The 23939-nt window shown below is 37.3% G+C and overlaps 1 protein-coding gene across 2 annotated transcripts in view; it reads left to right on the top strand.

Moving 5' to 3' along the window:
* Positions 1-23009, top strand: part of HPRT1 (hypoxanthine phosphoribosyltransferase 1) — a 31370-nt gene extending 8361 nt beyond the window's left edge. The window contains exons 2-10 of one of the 2 annotated variants that reach the window (XM_043457981.1): positions 526-668; positions 1220-1326; positions 2825-3008; positions 11665-11730; positions 15264-15281; positions 17900-17982; positions 21496-21542; positions 21697-21773; positions 22294-23009. In XM_043457981.1, coding sequence (XP_043313916.1) covers positions 543-668; positions 1220-1326; positions 2825-3008; positions 11665-11730; positions 15264-15281; positions 17900-17982; positions 21496-21542; positions 21697-21773; positions 22294-22341 — 756 coding nt within the window. In that variant the 5' untranslated portion in view covers positions 526-542 and the 3' untranslated portion in view covers positions 22342-23009. The remainder of the gene's footprint in view (positions 1-525; positions 669-1219; positions 1327-2824; positions 3009-11664; positions 11731-15263; positions 15282-17899; positions 17983-21495; positions 21543-21696; positions 21774-22293) is intronic. The other variant, XM_043457982.1, reaches the window with a different exon arrangement.
* The last annotated feature ends 930 nt before the right edge of the window (positions 23010-23939 follow it).

Below are 23939 nucleotides of genomic sequence, written 5' to 3'. Positions count from 1 at the left end.
TCTTAGAAAATTTCCCTATGCTTTTCATATTATATATGAAAAGACATACTACCACAACTAATTAATGAGGACTTGAATTTTTAAAAAGCAATATATACTCATCGAAGACAATTTGAAATATATAGCTAAATAAAATCACTATAACTCCACTCCCCAAGATAAAGGTTTTTGTGGTTTTTATTATAGTTTTTCTGTGTGTATGCATGCTAAATCACTTCAGTTGCGTCTGACTCTGTGTGACCCTATGGACTACAGCCCACCAGGCTCCTATGTCCATGGGATTCTCCAGGCAAGAATACTGGAATGGATTGCCATTTCCTCCTCTAGGGGATCTTCCTGACCCAGGGATCGAACCTGTGTCTCTTACATCTCCTGCATTGACAGACAGGTTCTTTACTACTAGCACCACCTGGGAAGTCCTCTGTGTGTATAGGTTCATAAATAAAATTTAGAAAGCTGTAGTCATAGTATATTTTACCACCACAGGTACCACATCCTCAGTGTTATTAATATTTTATTTTCCAGGAACTGGACATACCAAGATGACCAATATGTGGTCCTACTCAAGCAATCTTAGAGTGTCTAGTATGAAGGCTCCTCATGAGTTGATTATAACAATCTCAGACTTACACAAGCGTGGGTTTTTAAGGAATCACTTAGCTTCTTTGGTGGGTTTTTTTTTTCCCTATTGTGAGATGAGACTATTTTGATTTGAGTTAGGGAACATCAATTTTTCTTGTTCACTGTGATATTTTAACTTGTTAGACAATAGTGTATTAAACATTTTTTACTAAATTTTCAAGCATGCAAAAGTGGAGAGCATATTAAAAGTATAATTGATCTCCATATACTTATAACCCATGTTTATAATATTGTCAAGATTTTGTCATATTTGTCTTAGCTATTTAAAGTTTTTCTTCTCTGCTGAACTAAAGAAATTTTCATGTCATTCTACTTCTGTAATCTTAACTGTTCATCTCTGAAACATGTGGTTGATTTCCTCTAAACGACAATTCATTATACCTATGAAGTTACAGAAAGTTCTTGGCCACAGTCCGTAGAGTCACAGAGTTGGAAACAACTGAAGCGACTTAGCACACACAAGATATCTCAAAATATCTAAATTTCTGTGATAGGCTAAGGTTTTTAAACATCTAAATCCAATCAAATGTTTGTATCCTGAAATGCTCTCGTTAACACAGCTGTATTTCTTTTTCAGATTAAGGATGATGAACCAGGTTATGACCTAGATTTATTTTGTATACCCAATCATTATGCTGAGGATTTGGAGAAGGTGTTTATTCCTCATGGATTAATTATGGACAGGTTAGTATGATCTCAAGTTGGAATTTTGTCTTCTCTTATATTAATTTCTAGTGTCAGCAACTGTTTTAAGTAGTTGATATTTGAACATAAACTAGGCCAGCTTTTCACATAATTGATGCTTTCTGTTTTAGAAGCCCTCTTGACAAAAAAAGGAGGGGAGGAGAACTTACAAATAACCCAGTATTACCGGGAATCTGTATGGAGTAGAATAAAGTAAATATTGAAGGGAAACTGGAAGAATGAACTTTAATCACAAAGTCTGGTTTCTCAACCCTGAACAGGGTAATGGACTGGGGCTCAATTCATGGGAAGGCAAGGTCACATTTTGATTATTATGCACACTAGCTTGAAAATTTTCTGTTAAATGAATTGCAGTGAAAAACTTCACTTTATTTAAATGCTTGTCTTGTGTGTCTGGCTGTTCTTTTTTATTCTAAGATTATAATATCATTATCATAACTATATTCTAAAATATTCTAACTCTAGACGCTTAAACATGAAGAGTAAAGTTCTCTCAGTCTCCTGTACACATTTCTTCCCTACTCACTGCCTATGTATGTATACCATATATTTTAACACATGAGTATTGCTGTTGTATAGCTCTACAATTTATTGGACATTTTTTCAGATTAGTACATCTGGAGCTATCTCAACCTTTAAAATATATTTAATGGTTGCATGGCATTCCACTTTCTGGCTGTACCATAATTGATATAACTAGTTCCTTATAGGTGAATGCACGATGTCTCCATTATTTTGCTTTTACAGATCATACTAGAAGGGAACATCCTTTTCCAGATATTTGGGCAGTTAACTTTATCCATGGGGAAATTTTGGGCCAAGGGGAAGGTGTTTATTGAATGTTTTGATACTATCAAAGTATCCTCCAGAAAGTTACATTAACTTATACTCCCAATGGTATATGAGAGTGCTGTTTTCCTCACCATTTCTTCTAATATTATCAGAATTTGCCAATTTGATAGGTGAAAATTGTATCTTATTTTAATTTGCTTTTTAAAAATTTTCATGATAGATGTTATAGTACACATGAATTTTGAAGGTTTTTTAATTTTTTACCTTCGCTTTATGAGCACAGATAGACTTCATGGGGGTAGAGAATGTGTTTTGTGGAAGCTTAATCCTTTTTTTTTTACATTTGTAATGCGTTCATTTTATTTATTTATTCATACTTTTTTGAACTTATTTATTTTTAATTGAAGGATAATTGCTTTACAATATTGTGTTGGTTTCTGCCATACATCAACATGAATCAGCCACAGGTTTACTGACTTCAACCTCCTTTTTTTTTAAATGTTTGTCCACTTCCCTCGGCTGGCAGGATCTAAGTTCCCTTACCAGGGATCAAATCCAGACCCTCATCAGTGAAAGCATGGAGTCCTAACCACTGGACTGCCGGGGAATTCCCATAAAGTTTAAATGTTTTTTTTTTAATAACATAATTTAATTTCTATTAAATGATTGGTTTTAATTTCTGTAGGACCGAACGACTGGCTCGAGATGTAATGAAGGAGATGGGTGGCCATCACATCGTGGCCCTCTGTGTGCTCAAGGGGGGCTACAAGTTCTTTGCCGACCTGTTGGATTACATCAAAGCACTGAACAGAAATAGTGACAGATCCATTCCTATGACTGTAGATTTTATCAGACTGAAGAGCTACTGTGTAAGTATATTTCATATATGTTTAAAATAAACATGGCATTTTTATTATATGTATCCTATATGTATCAGCTTTAACTGATGATGCATAAACTCCTTTTGTTTATAAATTTTATACAAGAATCAAAATTGATCTATATTAATAAATAAAAACAAAACTACATGGATTCTAAGATTCTACATGAATTTATTGTGAAGCATTATGTTTTGCTGAAATAAAAAACAAAACCAAAAAAACCCATGGCAGCTGTAGGTTTTCCTGTATGTTTTGAAGCTCTTCAAACTATACTTACATGTTCATTTTACATGGTTACTGAGCTTTTCTAATATATTCCCTAGTAGTTTGTATCCAAGTGAATATTGTCTTTTTCAAACTATTTGTTAGTTTTTTTCAAACTTTTAACTTTTTATTTTGTATTAGGGTATAGCCCATTAACAATGTTGTGGTAGTTTCAGCTGAACAGTGAAGGGACTCAGCCATACATATACATGTATCCGTTCTCCCCCAAAGCCTATATTTATTTTAAAGTTTTATTGGTTTAGTTTCGGTTTTCTGGAGTTTTAAAACCCCCTTGAGGAATTGCTCTTGGGACTTAGGGGATCCTCTACTTACTGGTGGCAGATACCCTCTCTGGCGCTAGATTGACCTGCAAGGGAGCCCTAGGCATTTGGAGTTAGTTGTAAGTAATACGGAGGGTTAGCAGTTGTCCCTTAGAAAGCGTGTTGGAGTGCGAGCATTAGCACATTGGAGAGACCACCTTTGAGTCAGTCGCTCTGTTTGTGTCACACAGTCTCAAATGCTTCAGAATATTGACAGAGTAAGCATTATTGATGTTTGTGGGGTGAACCAAAGTCCATGTCATCTTTTCATGTGAATCTCATCATCTGTATGTTTGATTTTTATTACTTCATACTATTGCCTTTTTTCTGGTTGCATGTTGGCATTGTAATTCCTGAGAGTTACTATTTTCCTTAAATAATAGATTTTTTTTCCCTAGCTTCTTCAAGGATTAGAATGAATGTCTGATCTTTTTCTGTTTCATAAATCAGTATTGTAGGGCATCTTTGTAGAAACTTGCCTTATGTTTACACCTTCATTTGGAAATAAGGACCACTTATCTACATTTAACTTTCAGCCTACTTTCTTTTTGTTAATCATCTATTTGACCCAAGTGTTTGACCTTTCCCCATTTTTATCAGTCCTGCCGGGTGATTGGGCAACTATTTAAGTATCATCATAGACAGTTTCCCTATCCTGTTAAAAATCTTTGTGCTTATATATCACAACATTACTTTGTGATTATAAACTCCTTTTAACTTGTCAAAGTCTTGCTTGAATTAAAGACTTGCTTAAATGCAAAATTTGGATTTTTACTTAACAGAAGTTGTTTTGCTGATTTACACTAAGATTTAATTCTAGTCAATATAACTGACTTTAATATGTTGTTGCTTAGAGGCTCACAGTCCAGGGCATGATTTCTCTTTTTGATCTTCTTAAGAATCCTCCTGCCCACACACATACACATAAAAATCAGTTTTGTTACTTTATGACTTCTACTTCATTACTCTGGAGACTTGTGCAGAATGTTCTTTCTTTGAAAAGAAAGCTCATTAAAAAATGAAGGGAGTTTAATATTTTCTTTTTAAGTGTATTTATAGTCATAGAGCAATTTGAAGCAGTAGGAACATTGACATTTTAATTCCGTTTTTTTGGCTACGCCACACAGCATGCAGGATTTTAGTTCACTGATCAGAGACTGAACTTGTGCCCCCGCAGTGGAAGTGTGGAGTCCCGACCACTGGACCACCAAGGAATTGCTAGTTTTTTCCTGTTAGTTTAGATCTTAGAGGATTGTTAAGCTGAATTCCTCAACTGATAAAAAGTGTTGAAATCTTGAACATAATTAAAGCAAACGTTTAGGTAAATTTTCCCATAGAGAAAAAATTTATTCTATTTGATGTGACATTTTGTGTAGATTTACTACTAAACAATAGAAATTAGGAAAACCATGTATACTTCGTTGATCTGAAGTAACATTTCTACCCTCTTTAATAATTCATCAACTTGTTGTGGAAGATATTTGCATATGCATATTATAAAACAATTTGATATAACCATAAAATAGACATTTAAAATTGTTTGTAGCATTGGTAACAATGATGTTAGTGTAATCTTCATCAGTTTGAAGTAGTGAATTAAACATTAACTGATCTGTACTTAACCTAAAGAAATGCTCCATGAGCTATTAAATTTTCCCGGATATATGAACAGCTGTAACAGTGTTAACACACTCTATGTAGTTTTTCTTCAGAATGAAAAGTAAATTTTTCTGATTAAAAAAAAAACCTGTAAAAGAACAGACAACCATAAAAAAATTATAAAGGAATTAAATTCCAGTACCTCTTTTAATTTTAATATTTTGAAGAATTTTCTGTGTATAGACACACATATTATAGTTTACATACTTTTAGACTAGCTTTTCAGATTTTTATTTGCTTACTGCCTAGTTGAGAAATTGCCTAGGGATTCCAGATACCATGTTTAAATCTAAGATAGCCTTGATTTTAAGATTTACGACTACTTTTTGTACTGCTAAGAAAGAAGACACTGTCAGTTATAGCTGTAAGTTGCTGGCAACTGTCATGTGTCAATTTCAGGAGGTATTAAGATGTGTATCTATATCCTTCAAAAAGAAAATGTTATATATTCAGTGACCTTTTCTATCACTAAAGATCTATGATATTTTAAAAAAAAGCAGTAAGTGTGCAAATGTATTTTCTCTATTGTGAGTTCAATTTTGTAGTATTTTTTTTTTTACTGAAATAGTTTAATTAAAAAAAATGAGACAGCCACTATGGAGAACAGTATGGAGATTTCTTTAAAAACTAGTACCAAAGCTACCATATGACCCAGCAATCTCACTACTGAGCATATACCTTGTTGTTGTTGTTTAGTTGCTAAGTCGTGTCCGACTCTTTTGCGACCCCCTGATCTGTAGCCCACCAGGCTCCTATGTCCATGAGATTTTCTAGGCATGAATACTGGAGTGGGTTGCCATTTCCTTCTCCAATGCATGAAAGTGAAAAGTGAAAGTGAAGTCGCTCAGTCGTGTCCGACTCTTCGAGACCCCATGGACCGCAGCCTACCAGGCTCCTCCATCCATGGGATTTTCCAGGCAAGAGTACTGGAGTGGGGTGCCGTTGCCTTCTCCCACATACTCTGAGAAAACCACAATTTTAAAGGTCACATGTACCCCAGTGTTCATTGCAGCACCGTTTACAGTAGCTAGGGCGTGGAAGCAACCTAGATATCCACCGACAAGATGAATGGATAAAGAAGTTGTGGTACATGTATACAATGGAATATTAGTCAGACATAAAATCAGTTCTAGTGAAGTGGATAAATCTAGACCTTGTTATACAGAATGAAGTAGGTCAGAAAGAGAAAAACAAGTATCATGTATTAACATATACATGGAATGTAGAAAAATGGTACTAATGAACCTATTTGTAGGGCAGCAATGGAGACGCAGACATAGAGAACAGATTTGTGGACACAGCGGGGGAAGGAGAGGGTGGGACGAATTGAGAGAGTAGCATGGAAACATAGAAATAACCATATGTATAATAGACAGCCAGTGGAAATTTGCTGTGTGATGCTGGGAGCTCAAATCAGGTGCTCTGTGAGAACGTAGAGGAGTGGATGGGCTGGGAGGTGGGAGGGGACATGTGTATACCTATGGCTGATTCACGTTGATGTACAGCACAAACCCACACAACATTGTAAAGCAATTACCTTCTAATTAAAAATAAATACTTTTTTTTAAAAAAAAGAACAAAGCCTCATGAGGGAAAGTTGTCAGATGAGTAAATTTTGTGTGGGCCGTAATCAAAGGAAAAATTAGCCTGATTTATGATGTGTTCAGACTAAATGGCTTACCTTAAAATGAAATTGTTTTTAGGATTTTAAATCTTGCAGAAAACTTTTTTGAGTTAGGAATTATCTCAGTGTACATTTGGGAGGGCTTCGCTGGTGGCTCAGCGGGAAAGAATCCACCTACCAACACAGGAGATACAAGTTCGATCCCTGGGTCAGGAAGATCCCGTGGAGAAGGAAATGGCAACCCACCCCAGTATTCTTGCCTGAGAAATTGCATGGACAGAGGAACCTGGCAGGCTACAGTCCATGGGGTCACAAAGAGCTGGACACAACTAAACAACAACAACAACACATTTGAGAACAATGAGGGGCAGAGGGATTAAGTGACTTACCCAAGATCATGCAGGCCTTTGATTTGAACCCAGGCCTTTAATTCTTTTCAGAAGAGTCTTACTTGGAAAAACTTTTTAACTGACTTGGATCCTCTGATACGGGCTTCCTATTATTTCTTCATCAGTTTTGCATGCAAAGACAATTCATTTTGCCTATTATGGGATTTTTCCTCAATTATAATCAAGATTCATAAAGCTGTAAGTTTCAGTCTTAATCTTGGAGGTCACTTGATTAGTAGCTTGATTAGGCCAACTGTTTAATACATGAAAGGCGCAAATTACTTACAGCGATTTGTTATTTGTAAGAAGCTGGCTTTTTGAGTGAGTTTGTTAAAGAAAAATGCAGAAAATATTTAAGTAGTTTCTTAAAGTGTCTCTTGTAAGAAGAGGTCAGTAGCTTTCAATCTGTATGTATTTAGTCAATTGCTTTAAGGTATGCTTTTTTCTCCAGAACAGTTGAAGTTTAAATGTAAAGTACCACTTTGATGTGGTCTAAAGCTTATCTTCTGTAAATCTATTTATATATATATAAAGCAAGTGAAGTGATTTATGCCTTTCTCCTGCTTATTGAACTAAGACTATTGGACATTGATGGGGGAAAGAATTTGTTCAGTTTAAATTGGCAGGAATGGGGATATGTACTGTCCACGGTATAAAGAAACTCTAACAGAAAGGTCAAAAGTGTACTTTCTCATCCTTGCCTGTGGATTTTTACTTTGATGTAGTCCTTGTTGCGCAGCTTAGGTTTTATACAAGCACCCTGACTCATAGGACATGAAGGAAGTAGTCACGTTTGGCCCCATGAAACCACAAATTTTATTTTTTAAAAAATTGAGGGATTTCCCTAGGGGTCCAGTGGCTAAGACTCTGCACTCCCAATGCAGGGGGCCTGGGTTCGATCCCTGGTCAGGGAACTAGATCCAACATGCTGCAACTAAGAGTTCCATGCCACAGCTAAGACCTGGTGCAGCCACATAAATAATATTTTTTAAAAAGAAAGGAAGTTTGATAAAATGGAAACACAGACACTAAGGGTATGTATCTGTAAACCCAAAGAACTTCTCTGGGAATTTTATGTGGTGGACAGTGACATCCTGAGTTAAGGACAGATTGGGCTCTCCCATGCCAGTACCATCATCTCAAGAAGGATGAAGTACTTGAGAGTCACTCAGTAATGAAATGCAGCAGGGAGACAGTGGGAACCTTGTCCTAGACGGGAATGGAGGGAGTGAGGGAAAATCCTCTGGTGGGGTAATGGATTCATGGTTGTCGTTTGTATGCGGTTTGGGAACATGTACCTGTATTCTAGCACAGTGGACTGTAACATTTTTCTTAAATGAATGTTCTGTTTGAGCCTGCATTTTAAAGGTTGTCTGTGTTTTCATCAAAGAAGCCTTAGAAACGAAAACCCTTGGGGCAAACACAAATATGGAGATTTAGATCTACCAGAGCAGCAGTGTCTTGCATACTTGGAGTTCTCTTGTCTGTCTCCCTATTACAATCGCCTTTAGATCACAGGGTTTTTTTCCTTGATTTCATACTTTCCATACTTTTCAGTTCTCAGATCTTTCCTCTGTACAAAAGGGTCAATTGAAGTTGGAGTGTAATACCAAATTTCAACAGAAGATGTCGCTGTTTACCTTGGTTTGTTGTGCTCGTTGAAAGCTTCAGGTTTTATACACTTTGTTTTCTATTATGTGTTTGAAACTCTAGGTTTTAAGTTAGTTAGAATAAGAGGTGGAGATGAGAAGTGATATGCAAGGGTTTTTTGATATTGGAAGTCATACTTCTGTATCTTATATTAGTTTGCATCACTGTGTTCTGTTGGCCCATTTGTGTTTTTCAAAAATAATATTCCATCGAATATGGACATGTATATAGAAGCATTCAGGCACACCTTGTTTTATTGTGCTTCATTTTATAGTGCATTTTTAAAAATAAATTGAAGGTTTTTGGCAGTTCTGTGTCAAGCAAGTCTATTGAAGCCATTTTTCCAGCAACACTTTTGCACTCTTTGCATCTGTGAATTACATTTTGGTAATTCACGCAATAGTTCAAGTTTTCATTATTATTATATTTGTTATGGTGATCTGTGATTAGTGATCTTTGATGTTACCATTACAAAAAGATTAAGACTCACTGAAGGCTCCGATGATGTTTAGAATTTTTATTTATGTATATTTTGGGGGAAGTTGTACCATAGTTTCATGTTTTATTTTTAAAGAAACTGCTGATTTCCAGAGTGCCTGTACCATTCTACACTCACATAAAGTATAAATGGTCCAGTTTCTCTACATCCTCCACAGTGTTTGCTGTCACTATTTTATTTTCTTTTTAATTAAATTTTTATTGGAATGTAGTTGATTTACAATGTTGTGTTGGTTTCAGGTGTATGGCAGTGAGTCAGTTATACATACACGCATATGCATGCGTGCCTGCTAAGTTGCTTCAGTCATGTCTGACTCTTTGCAACCCTATGGACTGTAGCCCGCCAAGCTCCCTTGTCCATGGGATTCTCCAAGCAAGAATACTGGAGTGGGTTGCCACGCCCTCCGGGGGAAATTTCTGAACCTGCATCTAGACAAGATGGTAGACAACCAGGCGGGTTCTTTACCACTAGCATGACCTGGGAAGCCCCACATAGGCATATCTCCATTTTTTTTCAGTCTTTTCACATAGAGGCCATTATAGAGTATTGAGTGGAGTTCCCTGCACTACACACAGTAGGTCCTTATTATCTATTTTATCTATAGTAGCGTGCATATGTCAATCCTAATCTCCCCATGTATCCCTCTCCCCCCTTACCCCTGGTAACCCTAAGTTGTTTTCTACATCTTTGATTCTATTTCTGTTTTGTAAACAAGTTCATTTGTACCATTTTTTAAGATTCCACATATAAATGATAACATTTTGTAGCAATAAAGTAGTTTTAAATTAAGGAATGTACATTGTTTTTCAGACATAATGCTGTTTCACACTTCATAGACTACAGTACAGTGTAAACATAACTTTTATGTCCATTGGGAAACCAAAAAATGTGTGTGACTTACTTTATTGCGACATTCATGTTACCATGGTAGTCTGGAACCAAACCCAAAATATCTCTGAAGTATTCCTACATATAAAAGTAGAAAGTCTTCTTATCCCTTGTCACTGCTCAGAGGTAATTACAGTTATAAGCTTTTCAAAAATGCTGAACAAAAATGGCTTCATAGACAGCACAGTGCTCTACAACTTGGTGTTTTAGTTACTGTTTTTCATGACAGTATGTACAGATTGTCAGATTCTTTTTAATAGCTGCACAGTATTACACTGTGTGGATGAACTTAATTTAAATAATTCTGTTAATAGATATGTTGGTTGTCTCCAGTTTTTGTTGAGAATGTGAAAATATTCTGCGCTTTCTTCTGGTCTGCTTATGGCTTTATTTTTTATGTTTTGATTGTAACCCATCTGGAATTTATTTTTGTGCATGCTATGAGGTAGGGATTGTACATTATTTTTTTCCCAAATGGATTGCCAGTTGATGAAACACCATTTATTGAATAATTCATCTTTTTCTTATTGACTTGAAATAACCATCTTTATCATGTACTAAATCCTCATATATTTCTGGGTCTGTTTCTGGGCTCCATTCTGATCCTTGATCTCTTTGTCTATTACTGTGCTGGTCCAGCACCATTGTAATTGGCAGAACTTTGGTATGGTTTGCTCTCCAGTAGCGCAAGTCTAATCCCTTTCATTCACTGTTCTTTCACTAGTTTTCTGTCTTGAATCCAGCACAGCTGAATTATGATCATTATCACCACCAGCTAGAGTGGGTGTGGAGCATTCCTTTTTGAAACTCCTTTAATGGTTTCTACTAGATTCTGTGATAACAGAAAACTGGGAGCCTAAGAGGTATGCTTTAAAGGACTACTGATCAGACCTGATTTCCCAGACTGTGCTGAAGATGGCCTGGGCCTCAGCTAGATGTTTGAGGGAGATATCTTTGGAGTTGAGTGTGATATAGACCAGACTCTACAGTTTGATTGACTCATGGGAATGGTTCAGGGCCAGAACCAGACACCTGTCATGCTAATAAATTCTTTCATGGTTCAGAAATTCCTGAGACTGAAGATGGGAGGCTGCCGTAATACTGCCCACTCGAGAATGCGTGTGCCCCATTTTTGGGACTCTTCAAAGCATCAAATCAGTAATGGCCAATTAGAACTTCTTAATTTTTTGTCATTCATTTCTAGAAACATAATTCTTAATTATGTATCATAATTCTGTGACATGAGATAGCTAACTTCTTAAGTCTCCTAGTTCCCATTTGATAACTTGAAATGTGTGTGTATATATGGAAGGGTCTATATGTATCTTTATACCTTTGTTTTTAAAATTAGAACGACCAGTCAACAGGCGAGATAAAAGTAATTGGTGGAGATGATCTCTCAACTTTAACTGGAAAGGTATGTATCTTGTTGTTCTTTTTCTGGTTCTCTTAGGTGTAAGGTTAGGTTGTTTATTTGATGTTTTTCTCATTTCTTGAGGCAAGCTCATAGATAAACTTCCTCTTAGGGAAAGGTATGTATCTTGAGGGAGAAGGAAAGAACACTCCATACCAAGAGTCATACTGTGCTTTCAATCCATCACCAAGAGACAGTTTAGATAGTTATTTATGTACTCAAACACAAGTTATTTAGCCCTTGGAAACAATCTAAGTTAGGCATCTAAGCTAGGTCATATAGCAAAGAGGCCACAGAATCCAACATTAAACTTCAAATCTCTTGTTGCCAAGTACTGTTGGTATGCTTCTGTGGGGATCTAATTTGGGATCCTTCAAAAGAATATATGAAGGGAAAAGCCTCCTTTTTAAAAATAGATCACATGTAGTTTCTTAAAAGATAAACAATATAATGTAGTGACTAAAAGTGTGGGTTCTGGAGCTGGAGAACTTCGATTCAATGCTTGACTCAGTGCTTCCTAACTGTGTGACCTTGGGTAGGTTCTTTAACTTCTCTGTCTCCCGTATGTATGGTGGGATGATTCTGGCAACCACCCCAGAGAGTTAAAAGGGTCAAGTGATAATAATCGTGTAGAACTCTTTCAGCAGTTTCTGGTAGTTCAAACACTTCAAATATGCTATTATTTTAAGGAATCGCAAAAAGAGTTTTAAATACATCAAAAATCTTCCAGTATAGACGTTTAGCTGAGATAATAGAGCTATTAAAATATTTGAATATTATTCTTCTGATACACTGAAATGATTTTTGAGTAACCAGTGATAAATGATGGAATGCTATGATTTCTTTTTCAGCTGCCAGTTGTTTTATTTTAATTTTTTTTGCTGATAGACACAGTACCAAATATAAAGGCATAAACTTATAAAAGTTTCACAAGAATCCTGTGAGGTAGATATTATCATTCTCGTTTTATAGATCAAGAAACTTAAGACTCAGAAAGGTTGAAGGACTTGTCCAAAGTCACTCTGCCAGCAGAGTGAAGGAAAGTTCAAGTGTTAGTTGCTCGGTCATGTCCGACTCTTTGCGACCCCATAGTCTGTCCATGGGATTCTGCAAGCAAGAACAGTGGAGTGGATTGCCATTCCCTTCTCCAGGAGATCTTCCCAACCGAGGGATTGAACCCAGGTCTCCTGCATTGCAGGCAGATTCTTTACCATCTGAGCCACCAGGGAAGCTGGCGAATGATAGAACTTGAATTTAAATTTAGGTCTATCTAGCTCCAAAGCTCTTTTATTCCTCTGGTTTTTAGATTTTAATGTTTATAGCTTACTTACATGACTGAGTATCTGTAAGGCAATTTTAAGATACGACACTTGTGTCAAATTCTATGGTCCCATATCAAGGTCATGCCAAACTAATGTTGTCTTCCTCAACATCTGTTGAAAACTTCAAAGGAGAAATTGTGATCTGTTGACTCTTCTCCCTTTCTGCCAGGCATATCCTCCTTCCCTTTCAGCATGCTTTGTCCATATTTAGAAGTCATTTGAAGCCCTTACTCCTAGAATCAGTTTTTAGTGCTGGAAGGGACCTAGCCTTCAAAGCTTTCTGATTCCATTTGACCTTGCCTTTCCCACCTAATGGCTGTTCCACTGCATAGCTCTGTGATCTTACAAGTTCTTTGCTTCTGAAATAACTTAGAGCAAGCTCATTTATTGTGGAAAAAAATCAAGATGCAGAAGCTGGGTGAAGTTATTTCTTAGTGGTGAGATTACAGATTATTTAGACTTTCTATTTCAATTTGTCTCTATGAGTAGTTTTCCCTTTTTTTCCAGTTAGTAGCTGAGAATATGGGCTTTGAACCCTGAAAACCTCTCTTCAAGTCTATCCACTTGACTATTTTTATAACTTTAAGCAAATCATTTGACCTCTGAGCCTCATTTTTTTTTCATTTATTAAGTAAAGAGGTAGCTATTTGATATAAAATAAACTCTCAATAATGGTAGCAATTCTCATTCTTTTATTTTTTAAACAGTAATGATACCATACTCTGGATACTATAATTTTGTGTGGCAAATATTTAATCTCTCTAGACTTTGATTTGTGTAAACTGTCTCATAGTACTAAAAGTCTTTGATTATGATTTAGACAAGCATTTGCAGCTACTTAGTATTAGAGCCAAGACTAGACTCCAGTTTCTCTGTCTCATAATTCAATGCTGTTTTCAAACTATAACTCCATCCCATGGTTCTGATTGCCACATCAGTGAGCCAGAGTTACTGATGGGAAAATATTATCCTTCAGATGTGCTAGCTGGGCTAGGAAAAATGCTGAGAAAACCACATGGTGGGTAGTGCATTAATTGATTGCAGTTGGCCCTTGAACAACATGGGTTTGAACTGTGTGAGTCCACTCATGTGCATTTTTTTTTCATCAATCCATACTACACTACTACACAATCTGTAGTTGGTTGAATCTGTGAATATGGAGGAACTGTGGATATGGAGGGCCGACTGTACAAGTATACATGGTTTTCAAGTGTGTGGAAGGTTGGTGTCCCTCGCCTCCTTGTCGTTCAAGGGTCAACTGTGTATTCAGTTTTCCTAAAGATTTAGGTTACAGTATCTTTTGAGAAGAGAGAAATTAGTTGTTATATGACGAAGAGAGTATTGTATATGAGCTATTGTAATAATATAATGCACATTATAAAATACATGCAGTTATAAAATTATAGATTAAATAAGATGAGGTTTAAAAAATTTCTAATGTTTCTTTCAAACCTCCATTGATAACCACTGACTTAGAAAAGTATAGAGATCATACCTGATGCTATAGGTATGTGACAGAAATGAGAACTACAAATAAATAATATAACATGAATCTTCTTATGACTGATTATAATCAGTATGTGAAATGCTACCTCATTCTCAAGAATAGATAGGACTCTTCTCTACCTTAGACAGTTAAGGCAGTATTTCCTCTAAGGGTTCTTTCAGCTATAAAATTCTGAGAGGTAGAAATTGAGATAAGAGTTTATGGTAACAGGAAGCTTTGGTATCTTTTTTTAGTTTAGTCCAAGAATATGAGCACATGCAGGTCAATTTCAGCCTACCAAGAAAATGGGGGTTTTAGTAGGATTCCATATGGTAAGTTAAATGCATGATTTTGGAGTTACTGTACAAATTATAGTTTTTGAATGTTAAGAGTTAGAATACACATTAGTGTATTTCTACATGGGAAACTGAGGCCCAGAGAAATTTTTCAACTTGCCCAAGGTTATTCTGTTTAAGTAATGGAAACTCTTTTAAAAAATTGAATGTATGGGTCAAATTTTATTTTAAAAATTCCATTGCAGTGAAAATTTTATATTAAAGAGTTCCAAATCTCAACAGATGGCCCATTTGTTTAAATCAGGGTTTGATAAAGTAGGTTAAAACAAGAATTTGGAGAAATCCTTAGAGTTTGTTATGATGTGACTTAAACTATAATTGGAAACACTGTCTGATTCACTGTACTGATTTTCATTTCTCTTTTTCTTCCAGAATGTCTTGATTGTTGAAGTAAGTTTGACATATTTTTAATTTGGTGTTTATGATTTTCTGACTTGGTATACGCAGTCCTAAAGGTAACCTAGGGAAAGAAATTCCTTTTCATCAGTTTTAGTGATGGGCTTGTGTTATAGGGAATGAGATTGTTTGTAAGAAGTATTTAGTCATTTATTTTTAAGTTAAATTGGACAGTGGAAACATGGTATATATTTTACCCCTCTCTTTTTGGCTTGGAATTTAAAAATTTCTTTTAAAGTTATATATATCATTCCCATCCATGTTTTTATGCTTCTGTTGCTTATATATAATCATATACACAGCATATCTTTCGATAATTTACATGTGAAAGTCACTCAGTTGTGTCCAACTCTTTGTGACCCCATGGACTGTACAGTCTATGAAATTCTCCAGGCCAGAATACTGGATTGGGTAACCTTTCCCTTCTCCAGGGGATCTTCTCGACCCAGGGATCGAACCCAGGTCTCCCACATTGCAGGCGGATTCTTTACCAACTGAGCTATGACGGAAGCCCATAGTCTCTATATGTTCTCTCTTGCAACTTATTATTCTCACTCAGAATTGGTTTTGAGGTTATTTATGTTGAGACATATAGAGTTACTTGACCTTAAAATCCATCATAACATTGCAGTGTATGAATCAACCTATTTGTTGCCCTACAAATAGGGAGTTTGCTTCCAATTTTTCCTACTTCCACAGGATTACTAAGAGCATCCTTTTGCGATGTCCCGTGTGCATGTGTTTGAGTTTCCTTTGGTTGCAGGCACTTAGAAGTGGGATGGCTTGGCTGTAGAATTTGTACACTTTCAATTTGACTGTTACTGCCAAATGACTCATCAAAGTGCTATATAGAAAGAATTCTCACTCTTACGTGAAATGGTGTAAGGCCTAAGAGCAGCACGTGGTCAGTTGCTCAGGCGTGTCTGACTCTGCAGCCCCATGGACAGAGGAGCCTGGCGGGCTACAGTCCATGGGGATTCTCCTGGCAAGAATACTGGAGTGGGTTGCCATTTCTTTCTCCAGGGGATCTTCCCGACCCAGGGGTCGAACCCAGGCCTCCCGCATTACAGGCGGATTCTTTACCATCTGAGCTACCAGTAACCCCTAATTCATTTTTTTATTGTTATCAGGTTTCTTAGATTTTAGCTTATAGATTAAAAAAATAAATAAACAAGTAAGACTCTTTCCAAAGGGTTTGTGTACATGAGTATCCCTGGGAACTGGTTGCTTTTTTAAAATGCAGATTCACTAATTCCACTTCAGATTGATTCATTTTGTCTAGGGTAATGCCAATTAAGAAATTACTACAAACTAAGCAGCTTAAAACAGCACACATTTATTATCTCAGGGTTCGGGGATCAGGAGCCTGAGTTCAGGGTAGCTGAGTCCTCTGCCCCAGGTCTCATCAGGCTGAATCAAGGCTGGGACTCTGATCTTACCTGTGGTTCATGGTACTGTGGTATTCTCTTCCAAATTCATTCCCATCGATGGCACAACCGAGTTCCTGTCGTTGCAAGACTGGGAGCCCCATTTTCTTGCTAGGCTGTCCTCATGTCCTGGCACATGGCCCTCTCACATGGCAGCTGACTTCTTTAAAACCAGCCGAATCTCTCTCCAGGCTGCTCCAGCCATTTTGTGTAACACAACCTAATGACTACTCCATCATTTCACAAGTCCTGCTCACACTCAGGGAGCAGGGGATTATTCTTGATGTGTCCACTAGGAGGCGGGAGTCACAGTCTGTCTACCGCAGCCCAGAAATCTGTATTTTTCACAAATCCCCAGCCCTGGTGTTTCTGATGACTTACAGCTTCATTTTGTGAGCACTGCTTTAGACCATCTGTAGAGAATATTTTCACTGAAGAACATTAGGGTTATGGTTGAAGAAATATTTTCCCAATTAGAGATGGGTTTCTTTTGAATAATGTCCTACTTTTGACTAAATAGCTAAAATTCACTTTCATGTAAAGTCATTCTATATGGTAAAATCTTAATATTTTGGATACTTTTTTTTAGTCTTTAATTACTTGGCTGTACCTGGTCTTAGTGGTGGCATGCGGCATCTTAAGTTGCGGCATGCAGGATCTAGTTCCCTCACCAGGGATGGAACCCGGGCCCCTGGATTGGGAATGTGGAGTCTTAGCCACTGGACCACCAGGGAAGTCCCTTGGATACTTTTAAGATGATATAAAACAGTGTTTCTCAGTGTGGTCTTTTAATCACCTGCGTCTAAGAGTTGGAAGGAGAGCATCCTCATCTTGAATTTATGAAAAAATATCTAATCTCTTATAATGAAGGGCAGCACTACAACTCTCTAATAAAATATGTGTGTACATACTTGCATATATATTTAAACTAGCTGTCATTGACCTCTTGGTGCCTATAAAATCCAGCCCTGAGGACTGGCATTCCTACTGCTTGCTGAGAGCCAACTGATTTTCAGATTCCAGAATATCTCAGTATGAATTGTGAGAATAACTGCACTGAAAAAAATGGCATTATTCCAGTTATACATGGGATTTTGTTTTTTTGGTGTGTGTTTGTATAATGACTGAATTTAAAGCTGTGATGGTTTTATTTGCCATTTAAATATCTTTTCTTTGTTTTTAAAGGACATAATTGACACTGGGAAGACAATGCAAACTTTGCTTTCCTTGGTCAAGAAGCATAAACCAAAGATGGTCAAGGTTGCGAGGTATGTATATAACATTTTGACATAAGCTACTTCATTTGAAAAAAGAGTGCTTGCTTCTTTGTAAGGGTAAATTTTCTCAACTCTGTTTTATCTTCAAAAAGTAATATAATCTCAAATAGGATTCAGTAAACGTTCTTATAAATCATTCGTCACGTTTTAAAGACTTTCATTGCAGTTGCCTTGTTGTCTTATGTTATTAATGTTTGGTTTTTCAACAATATAATAATGATACCAACTTGTCCAGGGTAGCATGGCAGAGGATTTGGGGCCACTTAGCAAAATTGAGACCAAGGATCCTAAAGACAAGTTAGAAGGTGGTAGGAAAGGGTAGGCCCTGAAGCTCCTTAACTCCTGCAACTGATTGATGGAGTGGTCCTGTGTATGGCATCTTGTTTTGTGACTACATTGAAAGTGGACAGTGCCTGCTTCCTTTCTTCTGAATCAGCCTCACCTCCTGGTCCTACCTATGCTGTCTGGCTTTTGCTTTATTCTGCCTGTGTTTATTTTATCCCTAATTATGGTTTCATCACCCACCCTCCCCCCCGACAACTCTGAGATCAGTTGTTAGTCCCACTTCGAGGATGGGGGTAGCAAGGCATAGGGAATTGTCCAAAAAGCACAGAGCTGGATCACTGTAAGGGTGAGATTTGAACCTAGAAACCTGGCTGAGTTTATGCTGTACTATTTTAAGTGTTTTGTCGACTGACATTCCTGTGTGGATTTTTTTTTCCTTATTCTTTTTTTAATTTGACCAATCTGCAATTTTTATGTAGGGGTCAGATAGTGATCTGCCTTTTTTCCCCTAAATGATTACCTGGTTTTTATAAACCTCTCTTAATGGAGCAAAGTATTTGTTGAACATATTTGAATCAGAGTAAGCCTTCCACTGAGTCATATGTCTGCAGTTTGTCCTTTGGGGCTTTTCTGATAGCTGGTGCAAATTTATCATCAGAATTTGGGACAGGCATGATGAAAGTGTAGAAATGATGCATTCTAGTGCTCTAAGCAATTTCCTGTAAACCAATCAGTGCACTTGCTTATTTCTCTACGTGCTTTTAGGGTTTTAAATGTCAACCTACCATGGTATGTACTTCTCTAGATATTCTTTTGTGCCTCTTTCCTGGAATATGCTGAGAAACTGAGAAAGACTGCCTCATGAGAGAGGTATTTCCTGTTGCTGGAGGTGTGAAGTATTCAAAGAATACCTAGGTCATTTCTTAGTGATGGACTTGACCCAAGTCAGTTGTTTTTCAACCTTTTTTTTTCTTAATCTCTTCCTTGCCATTACATTTTAACATCACAGATATATTGTGCATTTGTTTGTGTAGTGTATGTGTATCTGTGCTTTATGCATAAAGAGAGGAAACATAAAGCTTATTGTTTTTATTCAGAGCAGGGTTAAGAATGACTAGAAAGCTTTTTAACTTCAAAGTTAAAGTGAAATTAAAAACTATTAACTGAGAGGCATGTCAAATGCTGCAGCCACTTTGGGAAACAGTTTGGCAGTTTCTTAAGAAACTAAACCTGTATCTGCCATACAGCTCCCAACAGCTGTACACTGGGCTTTTTTCCCAGAGAAATGCGAACTTGCATCCACACAAAAACCCATGTATGGATGTTCATGGCAGCTGCATTTGTAATAGCCCCAAACTGGAAAGAACGAAAATGTCCTTTGGTAGGTGACTGGTTAAACTGTGGTCCACCCTACCATGGAATCCTACTCAGCCCTAAAAAGGAACAAGCTACCAATCCACACAATGACTTGGAGGAGGATCAAGGGACTATTCAATAAAAGCCAACCTTAAAAAAGGTACATACTGTATATTTCCATTTATACAACCTCTTAAAGTGACAAAGTGATAGAAATGGAGAACAGATTAGTGTTTGCCAAGGGTTAGGAGGTGATGTTTAGAGGTGACTATAAATAAAGAGGTAGCAAGAGAAAGCCATGTGTGATGGAAAGTTCTGTATCCTGATTGTGGTGGTGGTTACAGGAATCCACACATGTCATACAATTGCCTAGAACTACATATATATAAATATGAGCAGGTAAAGCTGGTGAAATCTGGACAAGGTCAGTCCACCAATGTCCATGTCCTGGTTGTGGTAATGTGCTACATTATATGAATTGTTCATTGGAGGAAACTGGAGAAAGGACTCAGGCACCCTCCCTGTGCATTTTTTGGTAACTTCCAATTATTTCATTCAGATCCAAAGGAACATAAGGTGCTGAGTTCCCCTGAGCTCTTAGTACAGCTTGCACGGAGTTTAATGATACCTTTTTCTGGAATGTTCCTGAATGAGTTCGGGTAGATAGAAGGGGTTTTGCTGTGATCGATTTGTTATTTTCTTTCTAAATGAAAACCGAGTCCAAGTGTCTCCTCTCATTACTGGAAGGAGAATCACGAAGGACTTACTAGACTATGATCTCTTGGAGGCTAAGGCTTAGGCTAGTGCTTCTCAACTTAGACTGCACATTGTAATCACATGAGAGTTTTTCTTTAATAATTATTAATTTATTTATTTGGCCGCCCCAGGTCCTAGCCATGGCACTCGGGATCCTTGATCCCCAGCTGCAGCATGTGGAATCATGAGTTGTAGCATTGTGAACTCCCAGCTCTGATGCATAGGATCCAGTTCCCTGACCAGAGATCAAACCCGGACACCCTGTATTTGGAGCAGGAAGTCCCAGCCATTGAACCACCAAGGAAGTCCCTCACCTGAAAACTTAAAAGTCCCTTCCCCTGAGCTTCAGATATAATTGGTGAGGGGTATGGCTTGGGTATCTGAGTTCTGTTACATATTTTTTAAGGTGCCCAGTTGATTCAATGTGTAGGTCCTTTCCAGCCCTTTTAATATACTTATCTCTGAAGGTGTGAAACCTTGAGTTTTATTGGGAGTGTCCTTATCGTATGTAAAGACTTTCAAAGCACCATTACAGGTTTTTTTTTAACAGCTGAAAAAATTCTGCAGGCAGCATTTGAGTTATGAAATTGGCTTTTGTAGAGTTGCTGCATCCTACCAGCAGTTTCTGCCCTCCAAAGTAAATACCAACTCCTTTAGTGTGGTAGTTTTTTTTTGTTTTTTTTGTTTTTTTTGCTAAAGTGCCTCTTTGTAAGCCACTTATTTGTGGCTTAGGGATTGTTTTCTGTGGATTTGGGACTAAGAGCCTTTATCTTATCTTTGCTCATTGGCATTCCCCACCCATTCATCCTCCCAATGAGCTGCCCTTTGATGGGCATGTGGGTAGTCAGGGGGCAGCTCTCAGAACAGTCCCTTCTGTCCCAGGTGGAGATCAGTCAAGGGCCCCATCTGTAGTGGGAACTCATTGCTGCCCCTGCCCAGGGAGCCCTGTGATGTTGCTGTCCATTTCACAGTCTTTCTTTGAGTTTGTGAAAAATGACCATAGCATGCTAAACGGCAGATGAAACCATGTTGCAGAACACACATGTTCTCTTCTGTAATGCCCTCTGGTGTCTCCATGTGTCACATGTCACATTTTATAATTAACAGCTTGCTGGTGAAAAGGACCCCTCGAAGTGTTGGATATAGACCAGACTGTAAGTGAATTACTTTTCGTCAATCATTTAACCATCTTTAACCCAAACAAGTTTTATGTGAAATGGTTTAGAGTTACTTTAGAGAATGTTTACACATATTAGATTTGAAAGTGATGTTTTCTCTATCTGAATGATGAATTATGGTTCTTTTTAGTTGTTGGATTTGAAATTCCAGACAAGTTTGTTGTGGGATATGCTCTTGACTATAATGAATACTTCAGGGACTTGAATGTAAGTAATGCTTCTTTTCTTCACTCTCAGTTTTCAGAACCCATATAAAAATTTACAAAAGGGAAGACTTGTTTTCTCCTTCCAGCACCTCATAATTCGAACAGACTGATGGTTCCCATTAGTCACATAAAGCTGTAGTCAAGTACAGACGTCCTAGAGCTGGAACTTGGCCAGGCGAGGGTGACACTTCTTGCTGGCTCAACAGTTGAACAGCTTTAATATACAATAACCGTCCCATTATTATTTCAGATGATGGACGTGGTCATAAGAAAGAAAGGAACTAGTTTCAGTCTCTTAAGTCACTCTCCTTCAAATACCCACCTCCTCCTCTGGAGGCAGGAATCTGGAGAATGCATTTGTGAGCATGGGTGAGGAAGATGGGGAAGGCACACAGACCTCTGTTGGTTTCACTAAAACCCCCGCAGCATAATACTATTCATAGAAGACATGCCAAATATTGTTCTTGCCTTTCAACTTCAGATACTTTTCTAATGTAAATTTCTCAATTTTTATTTTATAGCATGTGTGTGTCATTAGCGAAACTGGAAAAGCAAAATACAAAGCCTAAGATGAGAGTTCGAGTTGAGTTTGGAAATACCTGGTGTCCCATTGAAATCACCAGTGACATGATCCGATGTTCTCGTTCTGTGGCCAGCTGCTTAGTAGAGCTTATTGCATGTATCTCCTAAGAATTTGATCTGTTTTGTATTTTAGAAATGTCAGTTGCTGCATTCCCGAACTCTTCATTTGCACTATGAGCCTAAAGACTATCAGTTCCCTTTGGGTAGATTGTTGTTTGACTTGTGAATGAAGTATCTCTTAAACCACACCACTATTGACTGAAAATATGGAAATTGTATCTGTAAGAAACATTTAAAGAGAAGAATATATTAGTTTTTTAATTGGTATTTTAATTTTTATATATTCAGGAAAGAACAGAAGTGATTGAATATTGTTAACTATACCACTGTGTGTTTAGAAAAGTAGCAAACAGTCAGTTTCGTATCCATGACAGCACTTAGAGGTATTGTTATGTCAGAGAAACCGTATGTCCTGGAACTTTTTTAGTAGGTTTCAGTAGTATTAACTATATTTTCTTGCTTGTTCAGATTATTTCTGGTGAATCTTTGTCAACAGTTCCTTTTCAGTACAGGTCAGTAAATTCCAAAAACCTACCACTTTTTCAATTCTTCAGTGTAAAAATCCTTCAAATAAAAGCTGTCTCTTTAAAGGAAATTATGCATACCTGTCATTTCTCTACAAATTAACCTAGTTTAGTTTTCCGTTGGCTACCTTTTCCTTGTCTGTTAAATTTTAGTAGATAGCTTAATTGTAATCTTTACCAAACACAGCAAATAATGATTATCTATTAAAATGGGTTGGTAGAGCTAGACCTTCTTCAGAGGCCTTAGATTTTAGACACATAGTATATAGTTTATTCTATTTTCCTATGCTAAAATAACACGGCTCAGGGAATTCTCTGGTGGTCTAGTGGTTAGGACTCTGCACTTCCACTGCCAAGGGCCCAAGTTTGATCCCTGGTCATGGAAGAAAGATCCCACAAACAGAGGGGCAACCAAAAATAAAATAATATAAAATAACTTGGCTCTCTCTTTTGTAACTCTGTTAAATTGTTTCAGTCACAACTTCACCTTCACTTCCATAGTTTTTCAAACATAGACTGCTACCTTCTTTGGGTAGAGAATACTCTATTGACTAAAGAATAACAACAAAACCTTTTGTTTTCTGGGAGCAGGAAGGTAAGTTTTAAGCCAAAACTCTTCATTGCTTCTCTGTTCCAGGTAAGGTATGAACTAGCAACCTTGTATGCCATCCAGCTATATTTGTGCCTTAAAAAGTTTTCTGTAATTCCCCACAGGGAACTTTGAATGATAATGAATAATAATGTGTTATAGTCCTAGAACTTCCTAGTTTGCAAAATATTTTCACTTTTGTTATCTCATTTGATCTTTGTGACCTGTGCGTCTGAGGTACGTGTTACCCTGTGAGTATAGCATCAAAGATCAGGGAGAGGATGACTCCCGAGTCCTCTCCTCACCGCGTCCACCCCACCAGGTGTCCCAGGCCACCCTACTCACCACTGCATCCTTCCTCCCACTGCAGACCTGCCTCACCCTCCTCTTTCCAGTTGCACTTGCCACCTTC

The sequence above is a fragment of the Cervus canadensis genome, chromosome X (genome assembly GCF_019320065.1).
Source record: "Cervus canadensis isolate Bull #8, Minnesota chromosome X, ASM1932006v1, whole genome shotgun sequence".
In the NCBI taxonomy this organism is placed as follows: Eukaryota; Metazoa; Chordata; class Mammalia; order Artiodactyla; family Cervidae; genus Cervus; species Cervus canadensis.
This window is presented reverse-complemented; position numbering and strand designations above follow the sequence as displayed.